The sequence below is a fragment of the Microtus ochrogaster genome, linkage group LG2 (genome assembly GCF_000317375.1).
Source record: "Microtus ochrogaster isolate Prairie Vole_2 linkage group LG2, MicOch1.0, whole genome shotgun sequence".
Classification (NCBI taxonomy): domain Eukaryota; kingdom Metazoa; phylum Chordata; class Mammalia; order Rodentia; family Cricetidae; genus Microtus; species Microtus ochrogaster.
Window position 1 is genome coordinate 24,834,903 of NC_022028.1, and position 19,371 is coordinate 24,854,273.

Here is a 19,371-nt window from a genome sequence, read left to right on the forward strand (position 1 = left end):
GAAACTAAAAATGTACAGGAATTATGCTACTGGAAAAACTAAGCTGGCAAGCTGAGCGCCGTAGCTTAGTCATTTTCTTCATGGAGGGAGGTTGCTACTCAACTATTTAACTGTCTCCTGACCCATTAGATTTAATGAACAACTTAATTGCAAAATGACAACCTGTGGGGAAGCCTCTGTAAGTGCTGAAAGTATAAGTTATCCACATTTGCCTTCCTGATGCAAACTTCAGCCCCTGGGTGCATGTGCTGGGAGGGGGGGGGGTCAAGTTTCACAGGGAGACGGCAAATAACATCAGGCATTGCAGTGGATGGCTCTTGGCAGAGATGGCAGCGGAGGGGGGGGTGTCCTTGGATCAAATGATAAGTTCCTGGGGATGTCAGGGGAGCTTGGGGCTGAACCCTGCTTCCAAAGTCTTTGCGAGCCAGAGTGTCATCCAGGGGCATGATTCTTCATACACAAGATTCTTTTCTTTCTTTTTTTCTTCGAGCTGCTAGAACACAACCAGGTAATGTATATGTTTAACCTTAACAAGTCCTAACCAGCCCTGAAAGCATAGGGTGGACAGGGCCAAAAAGCTGGTTGCAACTTGGACACCTCATTAGTGGGGAGACTCATCAGCGGTCTCGCTGGGGGGTCCTGGCCCTGAAGGCTCTGTTTACATCTTAGCCCCTTCTTGTGCACTGGCTGCCTAAATGGAAGGAGAAGAGGGCGTTACTGGGCCAGGGGACCCTTTGGCAGAGCTGCTGTGACCTGGCACCGTCAGGTGGTGGTGGCCACAATTGCTAGGCTGTAGCTACCTTCTGCTGAGCTTGCTTTCCCCAAGGGGTGGGGGGAGGCGGGAAGAGGAGTGCTCTGCCTGTCCTGCATCGCTGGTACATGGATCCAGCTGTGGACGGATCCACAGCCACATTCCACAGGCTCAGGCTGCTACCCCAAGGCAGTCCCCTGAGCTCACCAACTGGCAGGAGAACAAAGGGATGGAAGAACAAAGGCTCAGCATTTGAAGGACGGCTTAGACACTTTCAAAGGCCTTTAGCTGGAAAAGTCCCGTGTGTGTGTGTGTGTGTGTGTGTGTGTGTGTGTGTGTGTGTTGGGATGGATGTAATGCATGTGTGTATGTGTGTTGTATGTGTGTGTGTGTCTGTGTGCTGAGAGGTATGAAACTTGTGTGTGTATGTTTGTGTTCGTGTGTCTGTATGTGTGTACGTACATGCCTAACATGTCTATGTCTGTGTACTGGGAGAGATGAAACGTGTGTGTGTATGTGTGTTGTGTGTGTATGTTTATATTTTTGTGTGTGTGCATGTCTGTGTCTGTGTGACGGGAAAGATGGAACCCGTACCCGTGTTTGTGTATAAGTCAGTCTATGTGCTGGGAAGGATGGAACCCATACACGTGTGTGTGTGTGTGTGTGTGTGTGTGTGTGTGTTCGCACGTGTGGGTGCCCTTGCTGTGGCAGAGAGGAGGGCAAAGATTAGCTCCATTACATCTTGAAGAGAAACATAAAATCACATGTAATTCTTTTCGGAATCTATATGAAGTAGAATGAAAAAGGACAGACTAGTTTTCTTTAAAACGTTTTAACTTGGGATTTAAGTTAAGCAGGGCCACTTCCCCAGGTATGATTAAACACACATGTACATACACACACATGCACACACACACTCCACACTGACAGAGGAGGGAAGCGTTTTGCACCTTGGCCTCAGTCTGACGGATTTCTAGGTCAGCAATTACACCATGTCCAGGTGTTAGTCTGGCTGCCTGGCTAGTCCCTGGGAGGCTTGTCCCTGCCAAATCACACTACCCTGGGGGGGGGGGGAGAGAGAGAGAGAGAGAGAGAGAGAGAGAGAGAGAGAGAGAGAGAATTCTGCACTTCATGACGGGGTCTTTTTCATATGATAAAAAGCAAACAAAATCTTAAGATGCTGGTCAGATCTCGGCCCTTCTTGGGTCTCGGGTGAGGTTTACCACACCCATCCCATCCATGGACACTGCATCTATGTTCTTACCACACCCATCCCATCCACGGACACTGCATCTATCTTCTGTCACCTCTGCAGTTGATAAGCAGACATTGTGTCCTGGTCCTCAAGACAGGCCTTTTACTGTATCCTGGGACATTTCTCCTCCCCAGCACAGGCATGGAGAATGCAGCGTGGTGGTAGTCCCAGGACTTGAGTGCAGACCGGGCTGATGGGATGGGCTATAGCAAAGCGGTGAGAAACATTCTAGACATTGAATGTATTTTATCTAGGCTATATGCCTCTTTGAAGTGTTTGGGGACAGAGGCATAATGCTGAGAGCCACTTTCCCTGTTCTTAGCCAAATCTCTGTACTAATGCATGTGTGCCTGTGCGTATGTGTGTGTGTTTGTCTATGTGTGTGATTTTATTACCTTCCCTAACACAAAGTCCAGAGAGTGTGTCTGTATTGGGGTTGGGAAGGGATATGTGTTTAAACCAGACCCTTGAACAGCCTAGGCACAGGTAAGTGTCCCCAACAGTTGCTTTAGATCGCTTGTATGCGCCACTCTAAAACGGTTCTGGTAAGAAATGCTTATCTTTCTTTCAGCTGTGGTGCTGAAACTCGGGACTTCACAAGAACACACGCTAGACCAGTGCTCCACCACTGAGCTACACCCTCAGCCCAAGGCTGCCTCCCCAGAGGAATCTCTATCCTGCCCCTCAGCAAATAGCAGGGCTGTTGTACATTAGCGGTCATCCCTGAACTCATAAAGAAACGCCGGTCTCGGCGAGGCAGACAACTTAGGGGAACCTCAAAAACCTCTCATCTGAAGCCTTGCCCAGGGCTCTCCCTTGGGTCTTAAACGCGGGGAAGCGAGTGTAAGCAGAGCCAGCTGCGCTCCCTCGCTCCCTCAGGTTGATGACTTCCAGATGTACAGAGCTGGGCCCTCCTTGCTGGCTTCCCTTTCCACCACTCAGATCTGTTAGAGGCAGACGGTTCCGTACCTCCCAGGCACTGTCACCTGGCCTCTCATGTGGGGAGAAGGGCGAGAGCTGTGAAGGGCAACAAGGACTGGAGTGCTTGTAGCCTGTGCAGGTTTGAGATCCCTGGCCACCCCGAGGACTGGGCTGGGAGACGTCACGGGGCTTACCACGCCTTTTCTCCTAGATTATGGAGTTATGCTTGCTTTATTATTTTTAGTTGAATTTTTTTTACTGGTGTAATTATAGATTTATGTGTAGCTGTAAGAAATAATCAAGGGAGCCGTCCCTTTGATGCTCTGCTCGGTTCCACCCAGGGATAACTGTTTGAAAACTATTGTACAATCTCCCTTTGGCTCTACTGGGCATTGATTCCAGAAGTCACCAACACTCTAAGCCTAATTCCATGGCTGCCAAGTCCCCATATGAAATGTACAGAATGTGCGGAGACCTTGCACACAACCCTGAACACTGGAAATCAGCTCCAGTTGACACATGTACCTAGGACAAAGGAAATTCTATGAAAAAAGCTGCAACACTATATCAAGTAGGGGATGATGCTTTAAAAAAAAAAAAGCAGTTCCTATATTCCATGCAGACAGAATTTTTCTTCCACATAATTCCCACCCATGGTTGATGAAATCTGCAGAGACAGAGTCTGCTGTCCCATGCCACAGCTCAGATATTGCCACTGGTACCACTCGCCTACCTTACTCACATTTTCTGTTTTACTCAAACTGTGCTTGTGTGTGTATGTATCTAAAATGGAGGACGATAACCCGGAAGTACAGAAATAAGGATGTCTCATGGCATGGCGCTTTTAGAGCCAGGCTCGTCTCCAGCCTCCCTCACCCTGGACCACTCAGTTCTGCCAACCGTCTGCCCCTCGTTTCATCATTTGAACATGCCCTAGAAGTGGAATCTCTTAGGGTTGGGGCTGTTTTCACTTAGCGCAATTCCAGAGAGGTTTATCCAAGTTTCGACATGGGTCAACGGCTTACTCCTTTTCACTGGTGGGTGACAGTCTGTGGTTTGGATGTACCGCAGTTAGATGAACCTGCCACCTGCCGCAGGGCATCTGGGCTGACTGGAGTCCTAGGCTGTTAGCACTGCTGCTGTTGGGAACATTCTTGGGGGGCGGGGTTGCACATGGACAGGAGGTTTCATTTCTCAGGGACAAATGTCTCTGAGATCAATGGAAGCTTAGACAGTCCTCACGTGCCAGGTTTTTATGAAAACCTGCCAAACCATTTTGTAGGGTGACTAATTGTTTTATATTCCCACCAGAGATGTGGGAACAGCCCGCGTTCTCTGCACCGTCAGTAGGATTTGGTCTTTCTAGTTCCTTTCCTCCCACAGGTGTGTAGGCACAGCTCACAGCAGAAAGGGCTAGCTGTGTGTGTGTGGGGGGGTGTTTGCCTTTTGTCTAATAGGATTGTTTTTGAGTTTTCATACTATTGAGTTTTACGTGCTCTTTCTAAATTCTAGATTCTGATCATCTGACAGCCGTGTGTATTGCAAATGGTTTCTTTCTGTGTCTTTTCTATCCTCTTTTCAGGACTTTTGAAAAAGCTCAACTAAGTTTTTCATTTTAGGGTTCATGCATGTGGGACTAAGCCTTGGACTTTCTGCCTAGCCATAAGGACCCATTAAGCTTAATCTACTTTTTAAATTTAATATTCCTATATTTTATTTATTTGCTTTTTGTTGTTAATTTTGTGCTACAATTTTGCAAATATTACCTAGTACAATCTCAAACTCTTGAACAATTGGGAACCTCGGCCTCCCTACTAGCTGGGGTAAACCCTTACTCTTTTGTGGAGGTTGAAACAGGGTCTTTCTACAGAACCCTGGATGTCCTGGAACTTACTATATATAGACCAGTTTGGCCTCGAACTCATGGACATCTGACTGCCCCTGCCTCTTGAGTACTGGGATTAAAGATGTGTGCCATCAAGCCTGGCATAGCTTTATTCTTATCCTTCTATTTTAGGTTTAAGCCTCTGACCCTTCTTGAGTTAAGTTTCATCAAAGTTGTAAGGTTTGTGTTGACGTTCATTTTTCTTTTGCATGTGGGGTTTCTGTTAAATGTTACCCCTCTCTTATCAGTTCTCAACCTGTGGGTTGAGACAACTTTGGGGGTTGAACGACCCTTTCACAGGGACCACCTAAGACCGCTGGAAAATACAGGCATTTACATTTACAATATGATTCATAAGAGTAGCAGAATAAGCTGGGCGGTGGTGGCGCACGCCTTTAATCCCAGCACTTGGGAGGCAGAGGCAGGCGGATCTCTGTGAGTTCGAGACCAGCCTGGTCTACAAGAGCTAGTTCCAGGACAGGCTCCAAAGCTACAGAGAAACCCTGTTTCAAAAAAAAAAAAAAAAGAGTAGCAGAATAACAGCTATAAAGTAGCAATGAAAATGATGCTATGGTTGGGGGTCACCACAACACGAGGGACTGTATTAAAGAGTCACAGCATCAGGAAGGTTGAGGGACATGATGACTGTATTTGAAGTTGATCTTAAGACTTGTGGGCATGCTCGGCTATGCCATTTCTCTTCCTTTCTTTCAACATTCAACTGTCCCAGTACTGACTGGGGACACATCTCTGTCCCTGCAGCTACGACAAAGCACCATCAGTGAAGTAACATATGAACAAAAGGAGTTTCTCTCTTACAGATCAAGGGGCTGAGAAGTCCGGTGGTGGCACTAGCAGATCCAGGGTCTGGCAGAGGCTCCCTCTCTGGTTCTAAGGCTCTAGGATGGTACCGTGTTCTATATACCTCCACAGTGAATGCCAGAGGAGCAAGAGGGACAGATGCTCTATTCTTACAAAGCACAAGAGATAAATGGGCCAAACTGTGGCATGAGGGCAGAATGTCATTCATGAGGGCAGAATGTCATTCATGAGAGCATTGTCCTTATGGTTTCAATCACTCATAAAGATCACCCCCCACACACCATGTTTGTTTGTGTGTGCAGATCTGTGTGATGTGTGTGCCTAGGTGTGCTTGAGGCTCCAACTCCTAACACTATTACACTGGGGATTTAGTTCATCTTGAGCTTTGGTGGGACACAAGTATTCAAACCACAGCACAGTAGAAACAGGTGAAGCTCCGGGGTTCTGCTGCTGTGAAGACTCTAATCGTGATCCCACACTGTCTCTCAGGAGACCCCTGGACCACGGCAGCCCCAGCCTCCCAGTGTCATCTTCTGCCAGGCTCCACAGCTGCCCAGCAGGGTGCTCAAGCTTTCCCATCCCTCCTTCTCCTCCACAGAAGCCCGGCCTGCTGCTCTCTCCCTCTTCACCTGTCAGAATCCTAACCTGTCTGACCTTCATGGCTCAGCGTGAAGCCCAAGTCCCCCATCACTCCTCTATCACTTCCTGTCAGAATGTCCGTTCCCCTTCTCACTGGGACCTTGTACATTTCTGACACTTACATCATATGTGAATCACATTAAACATGCATCTCGGTTCTCCTATTAAGCAAGCAGTGGGAAGGGGCCATGTCTCATCTGCACTACAGGCTAAGCAGCCACTCTCCAGGGGCCCCTCATACAACCTTGTTACCGTCAAAGCTAGAGGACTTTGGGAGTGAGTGGGATGCTGATGATGCTGAAGATGCTGATGATGCCGTGTGATAGATGAAAAAGAAATTGCCCTTGGTTTCTCGGGTGCACAACCACCTATTTGTGCCAAGCGAAGGTCCGGTAGACAGCTAATGAGCAGAGCAGAAATGCTGGCTGGGTAGAGAGTCTATGAGCCGTGTGGAAATGTGGGGGCAGGAGACTTCCCTGGAGCTGGAACCGCTGAGGATGGTCCCCCCGATGTCATCAGGAATGGTGGGTTCAAGAGGACCCCAGCAGAGAATGAGGAGCGGGATTGTGGAAGGCCCGGATGATTAGAACAAGATAGAGCCATGCACACCTCGGTCACAGGAAGGTGAGTATGGCTGACAGTAAGTCTTATATTATAAAGGAATATGAAGTATGCTCAGAAAAGGAAGCAGGATTGGAAGGCTGCCGGCAGTGCCTAGTGGGTGGTCTTTACCTTAGGTGCTTCTGGGAAGGGAAGAGGCAGGCAAATTAGGATGCTTGGTCTAGTGGCTATGTTTGGAGTAAGGAGGGACTGAGAAGAGGGCGGCCATATGAGCTCCATGGGAATCTAGCTGTCCCTCAGCATCCGCAGGGGACCAGCCCCAGACCTCCCCCGATGCTCAAATCCCTTCTATGAGTGTCTGCAAAGAGCGTGACTCCTCAAATATGCTTTGAACCATCTCTAGATTACATAATGCTGAAAGCAATGCTATGTGTTGTGCAAGGACTCTTAGGCTGCATTATTTGGGATACGGTCATAGGATGAGATGTCTGTGCGTGCTTAGGACAGATATGAAGACCACGGACTTAACTGCCAAGCACAAGGCCTCGGTCTGGTTGACTCTGAGGATGGTGAACCTTTAGCATGGCTCAATCTGTAGATGTGGAGCCCAAAACCACTCTCTAAGCAGAATGACAAGGGCTTACACGAAATATCAGTGTCTCAAAGGGGAAGAATGAACAAGGCTTTCATGGAGTCAGTGGTGGCTTAGGATGACTGAGTGTTGTCACAAAATGGAAAGTCAAGAAGTGGAGGCAATTTTCAGGGAGGTTCTAAGTTGAAGTTTCCACAGCCTGAGTGTGAGGTTCCCATGGGCCATCCTCAATGGGAATGCCTGGCACACAGCCAGAGCGGGCTTCCTAGGCAGTGGGCAGGGAAAGGACCGGAGATCATGAGATGAAGCAACATCCTTGTGGAGTGAAGGGTTAGTGAAAGATGAAAGGTAAGAGGCTCCTGGGGCTGGTGAGACTGACAGCCTCTACTCACCGGGAAGCGCAGAGGTTAAAGGGAAGCACAGTGCGCGAGAGGGGACACATGGAGTCCTGAAGGCAATGGATGCTTCCAGGGAGACTTAACCAGAAATGGCTTGGGTGGCTAAGAATCACAGAAGTCAACCAGAAATGGATCTCTGGCCAATGACATTGCCAAAGGCTGAAAAGGTGTGTTAGCTACATGTTATGTTGTTTCTGCCCTCCAAAAGGACTTGAGGTAGAGCAGCCCACAAATCAGTTAGGTACAACTAAAACCGAAATGATTTTCAAAGAAACAAGACTGGCAGGGGTGAGAGCTGGCCCTGGGGTCACGAGAGCGAGAGAACTAGCCCTGCCCCACACCAGCTGCAGCACACGGGAGAGTGGGCCCTGCACCCTACCTGGGCAGCACACTAGAGCTGACCCTGCTGTCTGGGTCAGAGATGATCCAGCCCTGAGGGCATGAGAGCTGGCCCTGCCCCCCCCCCATCTCATATGCCCCCTACAGGAATCAGGAGAGAGGGCCTTGTATCTCGTCTGGAAAAAGAGTAGAGCTAGCCCTGGTGATGTGAATGAGGGGCACCTGGAGCTGAGGACCTGAAAACAGAACTGATCCTGCCCCTTGCTGCAGGCTGCACGGGGTGAGGAAGCCAAGGCAGTGCTGGAGATCCGGCCTGGGTCATTACAATGAGGGAAAGCTAATGAGCTGACCAACCTGCCTACCACCCAGGCCCAGAACCAGGGCTATCAGTTTGCCTACACCAACATCTACCAAGTCTATGAACTGTTGGAGCCCGTGAAGGGGACAAACCTACAGATTCAAAACAACAGGACCTCCATGACACAGGACAACAACAGGATACCCAAGAGGAGCCTCAGTGAGAGCCCATTATTGGTGGGGTAGCAGAAACCAGAGGCCTCGAGCCAGACTGATGTCTCACGGTAAGGAACACTTGAGAGTCAAGATGAACAAACCGAAGGGCAAACTGTGTTTCTCAACCGGCCACACTACAGCTTCCATGGAAAGTTTCTTCTTTGTTATTGCTTTTGTTTTTATTTTTATTTTGTTTCTTTGTTGTTGTTGTTGTTTTTTTTTTTTGGTTGGGGGGCCATGCAAGGGCAGAGGGCAGATACAAGAGGACAGGGAGATAAATGGGAACAGAATGTATGTGAAAGACACAGAGAATCAATGAAAATAAAAAGGAAGGAAGGAAGGAAGGAAGGAAGGAAGGAAGGAAGGAAGGAAGGAAGGAAGGAAGGAGAAAGAAACCAGGCTTGCGTCCCATGACCAAAGTACTCAAGGACAGGCACTAACCTGTGACAGCTTTTTTTACCCAGGAGGTAGCAGTAATGGGAGTAGAAGAAAGAACTTTTCTTGATATAGATTCCATCATAGTGATACCTGGAAAACAGAGGGCATCCATTAGCATTTATCCAAGTGCATGATTTGTGTGCACAGTTCCTCTCAGTGAGGACCGCAGCAGGTTAGGTGTACCCACTGCATCACTGACCCACTGGAGACTGCAGCCCAACACCAGATGCATTTCAACAGCCCTACTAAGGGGCTTTGCAATGTGATGTCCTGGGGCAGGGCCTCCTGTCCTAACACCTTTCACGCAGACTCCTTCACGGCCCCATCTGCTCTGCAGAGTCTGCGAAACTACAGCAGTGTGCCCAGGCTAACAACAGACCCAGATTGCTTCAACTTGACTACTGCCAAGGTTAGACTTGGCACTCGCCACTGTCTCCAGTTTCTTCACGGGCAGCCAGTCCTTCCTCTAATTGACTTCTGCCCTGCTCACTGATTTCCTGTCTTGATTTAAAACAAACAACAAATGACAATGATAATTGCCTGGCAATTTTGATAAGGACACATTTGATGGCACTGGAATTTCCTTTCCTGTTGAAACTGTCACCTTAGGCCCCAGCCTCCTCCATAGGCTAATTGACCAAATACTTAAGACATTTTAGTTCAAAGTATAATTAAAGCAATTGGCATTATTCTATGTGTGTAATTATTTGAGCACTTTAATAAGTGGACACATTTCTGTGGCACGAAATTCTAATTGGTATTAATAATAAAGACCCAGAGTGAGAAACTATGGGGTGAGAGCTGGGAGATCAGAGAAACAGTGTGGCCAGCCACTAGAGAGACCTTTTAACTCTACCGAATCCTCAGACCAAAAAGGTGATTCTTTCCTCAGACTGCCTCCTCAGACTGCATCTCCAGACTGCATCTGTCTCCACCAAACCTCAGACTGCTGTCAGAGACCAGCTTCGACAGGGCAGGGGCATGGGGAGTTTTGGGGCCTGCTCCTCAGACTTGTCCCGCCTTATATTCCTCTCTCTGCCCAGACATATCACTCCGGGCTTTCACCTCCCTAGTGCTGAGGTTAAAGTCCCGGGACTCCCAAGTAACTAGGATTTAAGGTGTGAGTCACCACTGTCTGGCCTCTAGTGGCTTAGCTCTGCACTCTGATCTTTAGGCAAGCTTTATTTGTGAAAACAAAAACAAAATATCACTGTGCATATCTAAACGTTTGAAATATATTTAGTGGCCTTCATATTTTAATAAGATTTTGAAGCAGATGAATGCAGCGCTGCCTGAATGACTTCAGACACGGGTTCAGTCTGAGCCACGGTACCGTCTGGTAAATGCCGTCCTGACTTCAGACACGGATTCAGTCTGAGCCATGGCACCGTCTGGTAAATGCAGTCCTGACTTCAGACACGGATTCAGTCTGAGCCACGGCACCGTCTGGTAAACGCTGTCACGCATGGCTTATTCTGTGTCACTCGTCTTGTCATTTACTGCGATATGCCTGTATTTTCATTTTCACCATTTAACACAAAACAAACATCATTACTCTACCTGGCACTTCCTCGTGTGCCCAGCCTCCGGGTGCCCAGGTCAGGAAAAACCAAGCGCACGAGCTGCAGGAACAAGCGGATTTGAAGATGCAATTTGAAAACTGAAGACAAACTCATTTCTATCTACGCTTACCAAAGAGTTATAAAAGTATTATAACTGATTATGAAAAGGATACAGGCAAACGAAGAGGGGAGTATATCAGATATGTACAGTATGCCACCGTAGGAAAGGTGACATCTTAAATAAACCTTGCTGTCCAGGCTGCGGTGTGTAATGTCCTGGCTTAGATCCTCGGCACCAAACCTCTAAAACAGTGGTTCTCAACCTGTGGGTTGCGACCCCATTGGGACCATCAGAAAACACAGATTTCTACATTACCATCCATTACAGTAGCAAAATAACAGTTATCAAGTAGCAACAAAACAATTTATGGTCGGGGATCACCACACATGAGGAATTGGAGGGTCGCAGCACTAGGAAGCGTGAGAACCAGAGTTCTAAAACCAAACTTCGATTTAGAGTCTCAGTATTCACATGCATCCTCTGTGTTTCTAGACGAAATCGCTGGCATCTGATGGGGTGTGCGGTCTTGCATTCTGCTCTCTTCAATGTCACACCGAAGACCGGAGTCATGAAACTTCTCTCGAAACTGGACTGTCAGCAGCTGTGGGGTCCAGCCTGGGGCTGCCGTTATCATTCCATGGCTTTCCTCCTTCCCTGGCATCGCTGTGTTTTCATGGCTCCCTCATCCCAAGGTTTTTAGGAGAGAATGACACCTGAATTCAAGAAGAGCCACCTGAATTCACATTCTCATCCCTGGGCTGAGTTGTCTTGATGTGCCCGTGTTCGGTGAGACCCGAGTTCCTCTCACCCACAGGAATCTATTATAGTTGCCTGATCAAGGTGTTAACCACAGGCATGGTCTCCGGGCTCACAGCTGCTAGGAGAAATCTTGCCTGTAGGGACACGTTGGCAGCCAGAACAGGGAGCGCCACATCACTGCCAGTGATGTCTGCTCTTTCTCTGCAGAGCGGCTTGGCCGAGCCCCTTCTTCCCTTGTACCACCTGCCTCCCTTTTGCATTATCTTCCAGGAGCAGCATTTGAGAGAAATGAGAAGGGGTTTCATCTTTCTCTCATCCCTGTCTGCCTGTCTGCCTGTCTGTCTGTCTGTCTGTCTATCTATCTATCTATCTATCTATCTATCTATCTATCTATCTATCTATCTATCATCCACTTACCTATTATCCACCTAGCTATGTATCTTCTGTCTGTCTACGCATCCGCCCAGCATCCTTCCATATGTCACTCTCTATCTATCCTTGCTGTAGCTATACAACAGGGCAAAGCAAAAAGGGGGAGAGAAGAACAAAACAGTGAACGGTGTGACAGCCCAGCCTCGGGGCTTAGATCTCCCGGGCATTTGTTATCAAATGGGCATTTACTTAGGAAACAAAAAGAAAAAAATGCCTGAGCTCATTCACGCATGATGAAGTAGAGATGAGGGAATACAAAGGGGTTCTCATTAATGGACCACTCTCTCTGCTGCGAGAGGTGTGTAGGAAGGGTGGTCCAGTCACTCACAGTGTTTCCCATGGGGCCACTGCAGTTGCCATCTTGTGACAACCCAGAACTCGCGTGGGTAGGACAAGAAGGGCCTTGGTGGCTAAAGAGAGAGCAAGGCTACGGCTCTGGTTCCATGGGCACCGCCCACTGTCTGCTCAGGCCCAGAACGACCAAGAACTTCCTGCGGCCAGAAGTTAGCCATGTGTGAGAAAGCTGGAGTTGGGGAGGGCAGAGACGTTTCCTGTATCGTTGCAGAACATGAAGAAAGCAGACACCAGCAGGCTCCACCAGAAAACTTATCTACCAAGCCAAGGGACATGTGATGAAAAAGCACTCAAGGCAAGTGCTGAAGAAGCCATCACCAAAGGGTCCATCTGGGGCTGGAGAGATGGCTCAGCGGTTAAGAGCACTGTCTGCTCTTGCAGAGGACCTGAGTTCAGTTCCCAGCACCCACGTGGCAGTTTACAACTATCTGTGCAACTCCAGTTCCAGGGGATCCCATCCCCTCACACAGATATACATGCCAGTAAAACACCAATGCACATAAAATAAAAAGAAATAAATCATTTTTAATAAAAAAGGGTCCAGCTGGCTCTTAAAAGGACCTCTTGGTCCTTCCTCCCAAAAAGGTTCAACCAACACTTGGCAGCTGAGTGAGGCAGGGATGCAGGAAATAGGCCCCCACACCTGATTCTTTGCGGTGTGCCCCAGAGCTGGGAAATGGGGAGACCAGGCCACTTGGAAGCTGCATTAGAGCTCAGACACTGTATGAGACTGGGCATTTCAAGCAAAGTTGTCTTGTCGCCCAGGGTTTCTAGGGAGGCCGGCTGCCTGTTCACAAGAGGGAGATAGGAGAGCACCAGGAACACAGTGACAAGGGACACAGGAATAAGGTCCGTGGCTACTCCCAGCTCCTGCTGCTCACGCAAGTGTGTGTGCAAATGGACCACACCCAATGGACCACGCTCGTGACTATACCTTCGAGAGGGAGGCTCCAGCCAGCATTTATTTCCCCCTTCTTAGCACTTTTCCATTTCCACATTGCTCACGACAGCGATGCAATCCTTTCCTAATCAGAAGAACATCCATCCAGTGTTATTTTAGCAGAGGAAGTCGGCCTCCGGAAACTCCCCGAGCCGTAGAAGATACCATTTGCGGTCAGAATGCGCATCGAACTAGACACCCGTTCGAATCATCTGTGCAGGAACTCCTTGGGAATCGGCTCAGTTCCCAGGGGAGGAGGGAGGAAGCGAGAATTGGATATTCTGTTGTTTCTCTTGTAAACATGCTTTGTGGTCATATCCTCTTCCCCTTCCCTTCCCTTCTCCATTTAGCCACAGCTTTGGCACACTGGATACATTCCCAACAATCAGTCCCTCTCCACTGGCCTATTCTCCAGGCAACTTGCCAGCCAAACTTAATGTTAGAGCCTTGGCATCTTGGGGAGTGGATTCTAAGGGAAATAATAAGACAAAGAATTCAAAATAAATGTGGGGGTCAGACACCGGAGTCTCATTTCTTTCCGTTGGAATGTACTGCCGTCTAACAACAACCCACGACAAGATCTTTCTGTTTGGTGCAGAGACTGGACACTCAGGGGCTCCACATGCTAAGCAAGAACTCTCCCACTGGGCTATATTCCTGGACCCCAGATCTTAAAAGGAGGTGGAAGAGAATTTTCTTCTAGAACTGAACAACCTCTAACGACACCATCCAGAGAGATGAGAAGGAAGCCGTCGCTGCAGTCTTAGCCAGGGAAAGATCATGCCCTGCTGACGTCACCCACTTCCCTTTGAGAAGACTGGCAAGTGGGCAGATAAGAGAAGGCGGCTCTGCCAGGCTACTCAGTACTCCGCAACGTCTTTGATGCTGTTCCCTAAAATTCAGAGTGATGAAATCGCGGACATTTGGGCTGCATGAAAGCAGGTGGGGATTCTCAGTGGGCTGGAAAACCTTTCTGAGTCACCCCCATAAGATACGGTGATAAAGGGACCGTGAGCGTAGTTTCCCGCTTTGGTTTTGGTCTGCTTATTTTCATGGAGAATTTACAGCTTATAAAGCAGTCTCGGGAGAGCAAACTTCATGCTCACTTATGTGAGAAAAACACTTATTTTTGTTGGTGACAAATTTGCAGTGGAACTAAGGGAATGACAAGAAGGATTAAGCCCCAAAGAAAATGTAAAAAAAAAAACAAAAAACAAAAAACAAACAAACAAAAAAAACAAATGGAAAACAAATAAACCAAACCAAGAAGAAAACAGTCCTGTGTCTGAGCACACTTTAGCAGCATGATGTGGTACCGGGAGGCACTGGGTGGCATTCTTGAAGCCACTTTTAGGGGGGATTATGGATAGGCAGGAAGGTGGCCTTTTAGGAGCCAATAGTAGTCCTGAGAAAGGCATGGCAATAAGAGCAGTTGCTTTCTACCTACAAGCAGTGGCCACATTGGAAGATTCAACCACACATCACAAGCACAGAGTGGCCCTTAAAGACTGGGAACCAGCTGTGAGAACTGAGTTGGAAGGGTAGATCTAAATATAATAGATATCGAGGCCAATAAACCCCAGAATCCGCCTGTCTCTGTCTCCTCAGTACTAGGGTTACAGACATGCACCACCACATCCAAATTTTTGCATGGATGCTGGGGACAGAACTTGGGTCCCCAAGCTTGCTCAGCAAGCACCTTTCCTCCTGAGCCAGCTCCCCAGTTGATCTAGTCCTTTTGCCTTTATAGGCTCTTTAGTTTTCTTATCCAGACAAGATGATGATGACAATGATTAATTTTTTAACCATCCGGTTATCCATTCACCAGTGATCAAAGAACACCCTAAAGCAAGCCAACCCTGTGTACATAAGGACCCTTACAAAGAAAGGCGACAAGCATAACTGGCAGCTCTGTGACCCCCCCATGAACAAGCTCCTTCTCACCCCAGTCCTTTAAGATCAGCCTGGCTATGCGGTGCAGGTTGTCGACTGGTCGACTGTGCCCAGTGATTTTCATCCGTCTGTGTTCTGCGGGCCGAACGACAAATCGTGGCCTGTGCTGTGTTGTCCGGAGGAATGGCGCCCTCCCCTTTGCAGAAATGCGCTCTTCTTCACTGAGCTTCAGGTCTCAGCCTAGAGAGGGCATGCTGGTCTCAGATGAAGTCCACAGACAAGGTAAGGTGCTTAGAAGATTCCTCTTAGTCTGGGCATCACTCAGACCAGGCGATCGCCAACGTCTCCATTCTCTAGGGTCTTTTTAGTGACATCAACAAGTGGGGAGAACTCTGTGCCTGCCTCAGGAGGCTTGATCCTGCATCATCGTGGCCAGCTGTGGGCCCTTGGCTCATCACTCTGCCCCTGCCTCAGGAGGCTAGATCCTGCATCGTGGCCAGCTGTGGGCCCTTGGCTCATCACTCTGCCCCTGCCTCAGGAGGCTAGATCCTGCATCGTGGCCAGCTGCGGACCCTTGGCTTTCATCCCTCCAGGTTTATTTTGCGAGCAATGAAACAACCCCGGGGATCCCTGCCGAGGCCTAGTGGCCTGAACCCCAAGAATGCTGTGACTTGTTCTCTGTCAACCTCACCACTGCAGTCCCAGCATCTAAAGCAGGGTCTGCCTTTAAGGAGCTGTTCATAAGAGCTGTCGAATGAAGAGGGTCTCATACTGTAATTTTGTTGCATATTAAGTGTTCTCAGAAGAAGTTCTTGGGTATGTGTACTAACTTCCAAAGCCAATGAGTTCTCTGAGCCCAGCTGAAGTGCAGGAAGCATTGGTTGTTGGGTAGCAGAGTGGTTCCGAACTGTGTTCTGGGAGGTTTGGCACTTCTAGGCAGGAGTAAGCGCCTGGCAGACCAAGCTCTTCGGCGAATGTTGGGGTTGCCACAAAGAGTACTTCAACTGTCCCCCAAACCACTGGAAACCATGGAGATGGAAAGCGGATTTTCAATACAAATGAAGGATACTGACTGGCGGCTCCTGAGAACAAAGTTAGACCTGTAGAGACCCCACTGAATCCAAATGCACATTAGTCTTCCTTTAGAGGCAGTCAGCAGTGGTCTGCGTATATGAGGTCCTATACGGCTTTGACCATCAGCAACCTTGTACCTACCTCCGTCTGTGTGTGAACCTTCACATAACCTGACAACATTTCTCTGAATGTATATCTTCACACTTAAGTGCCTCCCACAGGGTGGGGCTGAGACTTATAAAACCAAATGTCTGAATGGACATAGCTCTGCGAGGTCTCCATACTTACCTTCCCGAATGTTGCTGGGTTAACCTGGTTCTGAGCACTCTGCCCACAGGTCTCCACATAAATCTCATACATGAGACATCGAGGCACACTGAACCCTTCGCAGACGCAGAAATTGTCGACTAGCCTGCAGAGACAGAGGGGAACCAGAAACAGGAAATTGGCAGCTGTTTTTCTGGAGTGGGACACTCTGTCAAAACCCATGACGGGGAGCATTCGCGGGCCCAGCTGAATGACCTCCTCTAGCTTATGGGATGGAGCAGACGCTCACAGGCAGCAGAGGAAATGATCTCTCTTGTCCTCGGGCCAGTGGTAGGAATACAGACTGTGGGTTTCCAGTTACCAACACTGTAAGGCTGGGGGTTTTATTGGAGGGGAAGTTACACGCTAAAAAGGAGTGGGTACTGTTGGATGAATCTTTTCAGAGGCTGTAGCCAAGGTCTATGTAACTACAGGACAGAGAATTATTTACCTGGTAAAGCAGCAAACTAATACCACAGTGTACACTCAAGGAATCAAGACAGGTGGGAGGGTGTGGTGTTAATTGGTCCCAGAGGCCCACGGGCTAACAGCCTGTCCACGGCCCGCTATGGTGCTATGACAGGGGGATGACGGGACTGGTATAAGGTATGGGGAGGTGCCTTTGAAGGGGATATTGGGACCTCCCCCTTCCATTAGCATCATGGCTCTTCAGACACTCTCCATGATGCCATGTCTTGCTGCAGACACCATAACCATGGGGCCGGTTGACCCTGGACTGAAACCTCTACAGGAGCCATGAATCAGAAGAAGCCATTTCTTTAATAACTTGATTTTCTCGAGGTTTGCCATTTTTATCTCTTCCACCATAATGCCAAGCAGAAGCGAGAAAGCCATCTGTATTGGAGGTGTTGGCAGACTGCCCCTGGGAGTGCAACCCCAAGGACAAAGTGCTGTGGAAAGCCTGGCCGCTCTTGTGTGTGGCTCTGGGGAAAGGATGTGAGGCAAAACTACCACAAGGCACACCGGTTAAGGGGCTGCCAGTGTGCCACCAAAATTCCCTTGTGTTTGCCTGAGGTTGGATGCTGAGGCCCATCGCGGCCATGTTTTGAGGGTCTGTACCCACAGTACTGTGCCCGTTTTTATGTTTCCCAGTCTGACTGTCTCTTCCTGTCTCTGAAATGGAAACCTCATCCTTCCATTCCGCTGGACCAGCCAACATCCCGACTTTTCTCCCGGGAATAATTCACCACGTGCAGATGACAATGGCACTGATGTCCCAGAAAGACCCCGCTTGACTAAATAGATCATCATTGCTGTCCCACCTAACAGATCACTGAGTGGAAGACAAAGGGTGAAGTCGTGGAGAAACATGGCCCTCCTTCCACTTGACAACAGTTGGGGCCCCTCCCTGCTCTCTCCTGAGCTGTTCCCCAGGGCCCTGGCTCTTGGTCATCGCTCTCTCTGTAGATCTACCTACCCCTCTCTTTGGGAAGCCTGGTCTTTTCCATCCCATGGCTATCTGCCTTAGACACGCAGTGTTCTGAATGCTAATGCTAAGTGAATTGAAGTCTTCCAGGCCTCTCTCCCAGCCCTGAAGGTCATGTCAGCAGAGGCCCGCCTACTTAAAAATTTTGGGCATGGGACTTGATTTGGACTTTCTGCTAAACCTCTTGAAGACATCAGTTATCTCTGAAAGGATTTGGGGCGCTTGCTTTGCCCCAGGCCCCAAGCCACCTAAGGAGGATGCCCAAGTACTTTAAATTTTATAATCATTCTTTCAAATCTGTGTAGCAAAATTCAAAACCCCAGACACGCATTGGTGAGCTGAAGCAGTTAATTGGGGTACCAAATTGGTTCTTCCTGTTTAGAAGGCATACAAGGGAACCTGGTCACATGGTAAGGTTGTTTATTCTCACTCAGGATGAGAAGGACCATAATTCTTTTTGGAGGAAAATAGTAACTGTTTATAACCATAAAGCTCTGATTTTTTTTTCTATTTCTTACTCAGGTGACTCTTTAAAAAGAGAGTTTTCCCTGAAAAAGATTTCTTAAAACTTACAAAAAGAAAAATGTAGGCAGATATATAATAGTCACCTTATAAAGCCACAGTCTGAGGACTGGCTTCAATTATTTTCCCGTTTATAAAGAGTCACAAACCCTTTTGAGTTTAGTCCCACGGGATGAGGGTATTTTTCTTTCTATTTTTTTCCCTGTATTTAAATAGCCAAGAAATGAATTTCACAACTAATATGGAATGCATGGTTGAAGCTAAAAGTTGTTTTATGTTAGGCACATTCACTCTAGAGCTCACGCCGGGAGAAAAACCAAAAACTAAACAACAAAACCAATAAAAGTTTCCTTCCCTGGCCAACGCCTGCCTGAGTTCCAGGTGTCCTACCAACAGGCCTAGGTCCGGGGCAAGCTGGATTGCTTCCCAAGGGAAGTGTAACCCACAGGGGCTGTTGAATGTAAAACCGGAGCCCAGTGCCGATGCAGGACCGCGTGTGTGGGAACCGGTGTCCACAGCCCATGGCCTTCCGCCCTCGACCTACCGGGGCTCCTTTTTTCCCTCGGCCTGGGCTCCCCGCCCTGCCGGCCTGCGACCTGCCCTGTCCCTCGGCCCTCGGCCGTGTCCCCGCCGCTCACCACTGGATGATGCCCTGGTGCAGGCCGCGGCCGCCCAAAGGGGAGGCCGGCACCGCCTCCGCCATGGGTCTGGCCGGCTACAGCCGGGCAGCGAGCAGGCGGCACCGGTCCCCTCGGTCGTGTTTACTTTAGAGCTGAGGCGCGCGGGGGACGCGCGCGCGGGGAGCCCTGCCGCCAGGGAAGAGGATGCTGGGCCCATGCCCTGCACCCAGAGGTGCGGGTTAGGATCGCCCCCCTCCCGGATCTAAGGCCTGATAGACACCCCACCC

General features: G+C 48.9%; 1 protein-coding gene across 2 annotated transcripts in view; it reads right to left on the reverse strand.

Moving 5' to 3' along the window:
- Positions 1-19,167, reverse strand: part of Rfx8 (RFX family member 8, lacking RFX DNA binding domain) — a 63,472-nt gene extending 44,305 nt beyond the window's left edge. Inside the window, exons 1-4 of one of the 2 annotated variants that reach the window (XM_005359972.1) lie at positions 19,103-19,167; positions 16,478-16,601; positions 10,675-10,736; positions 9,118-9,204 (exon numbers count right to left, since the gene is read on the reverse strand). In XM_005359972.1, the coding sequence (XP_005360029.1) occupies positions 9,118-9,204; positions 10,675-10,736; positions 16,478-16,601; positions 19,103-19,167 (338 nt within the window). Of the gene's footprint in view, positions 1-9,117; positions 9,205-10,674; positions 10,737-16,477; positions 16,602-19,102 lie in introns of those variants that run through there. The other variant, XM_005359973.1, reaches the window with a different exon arrangement.
- Between the last annotated feature and the right edge of the window lie 204 nt (positions 19,168-19,371).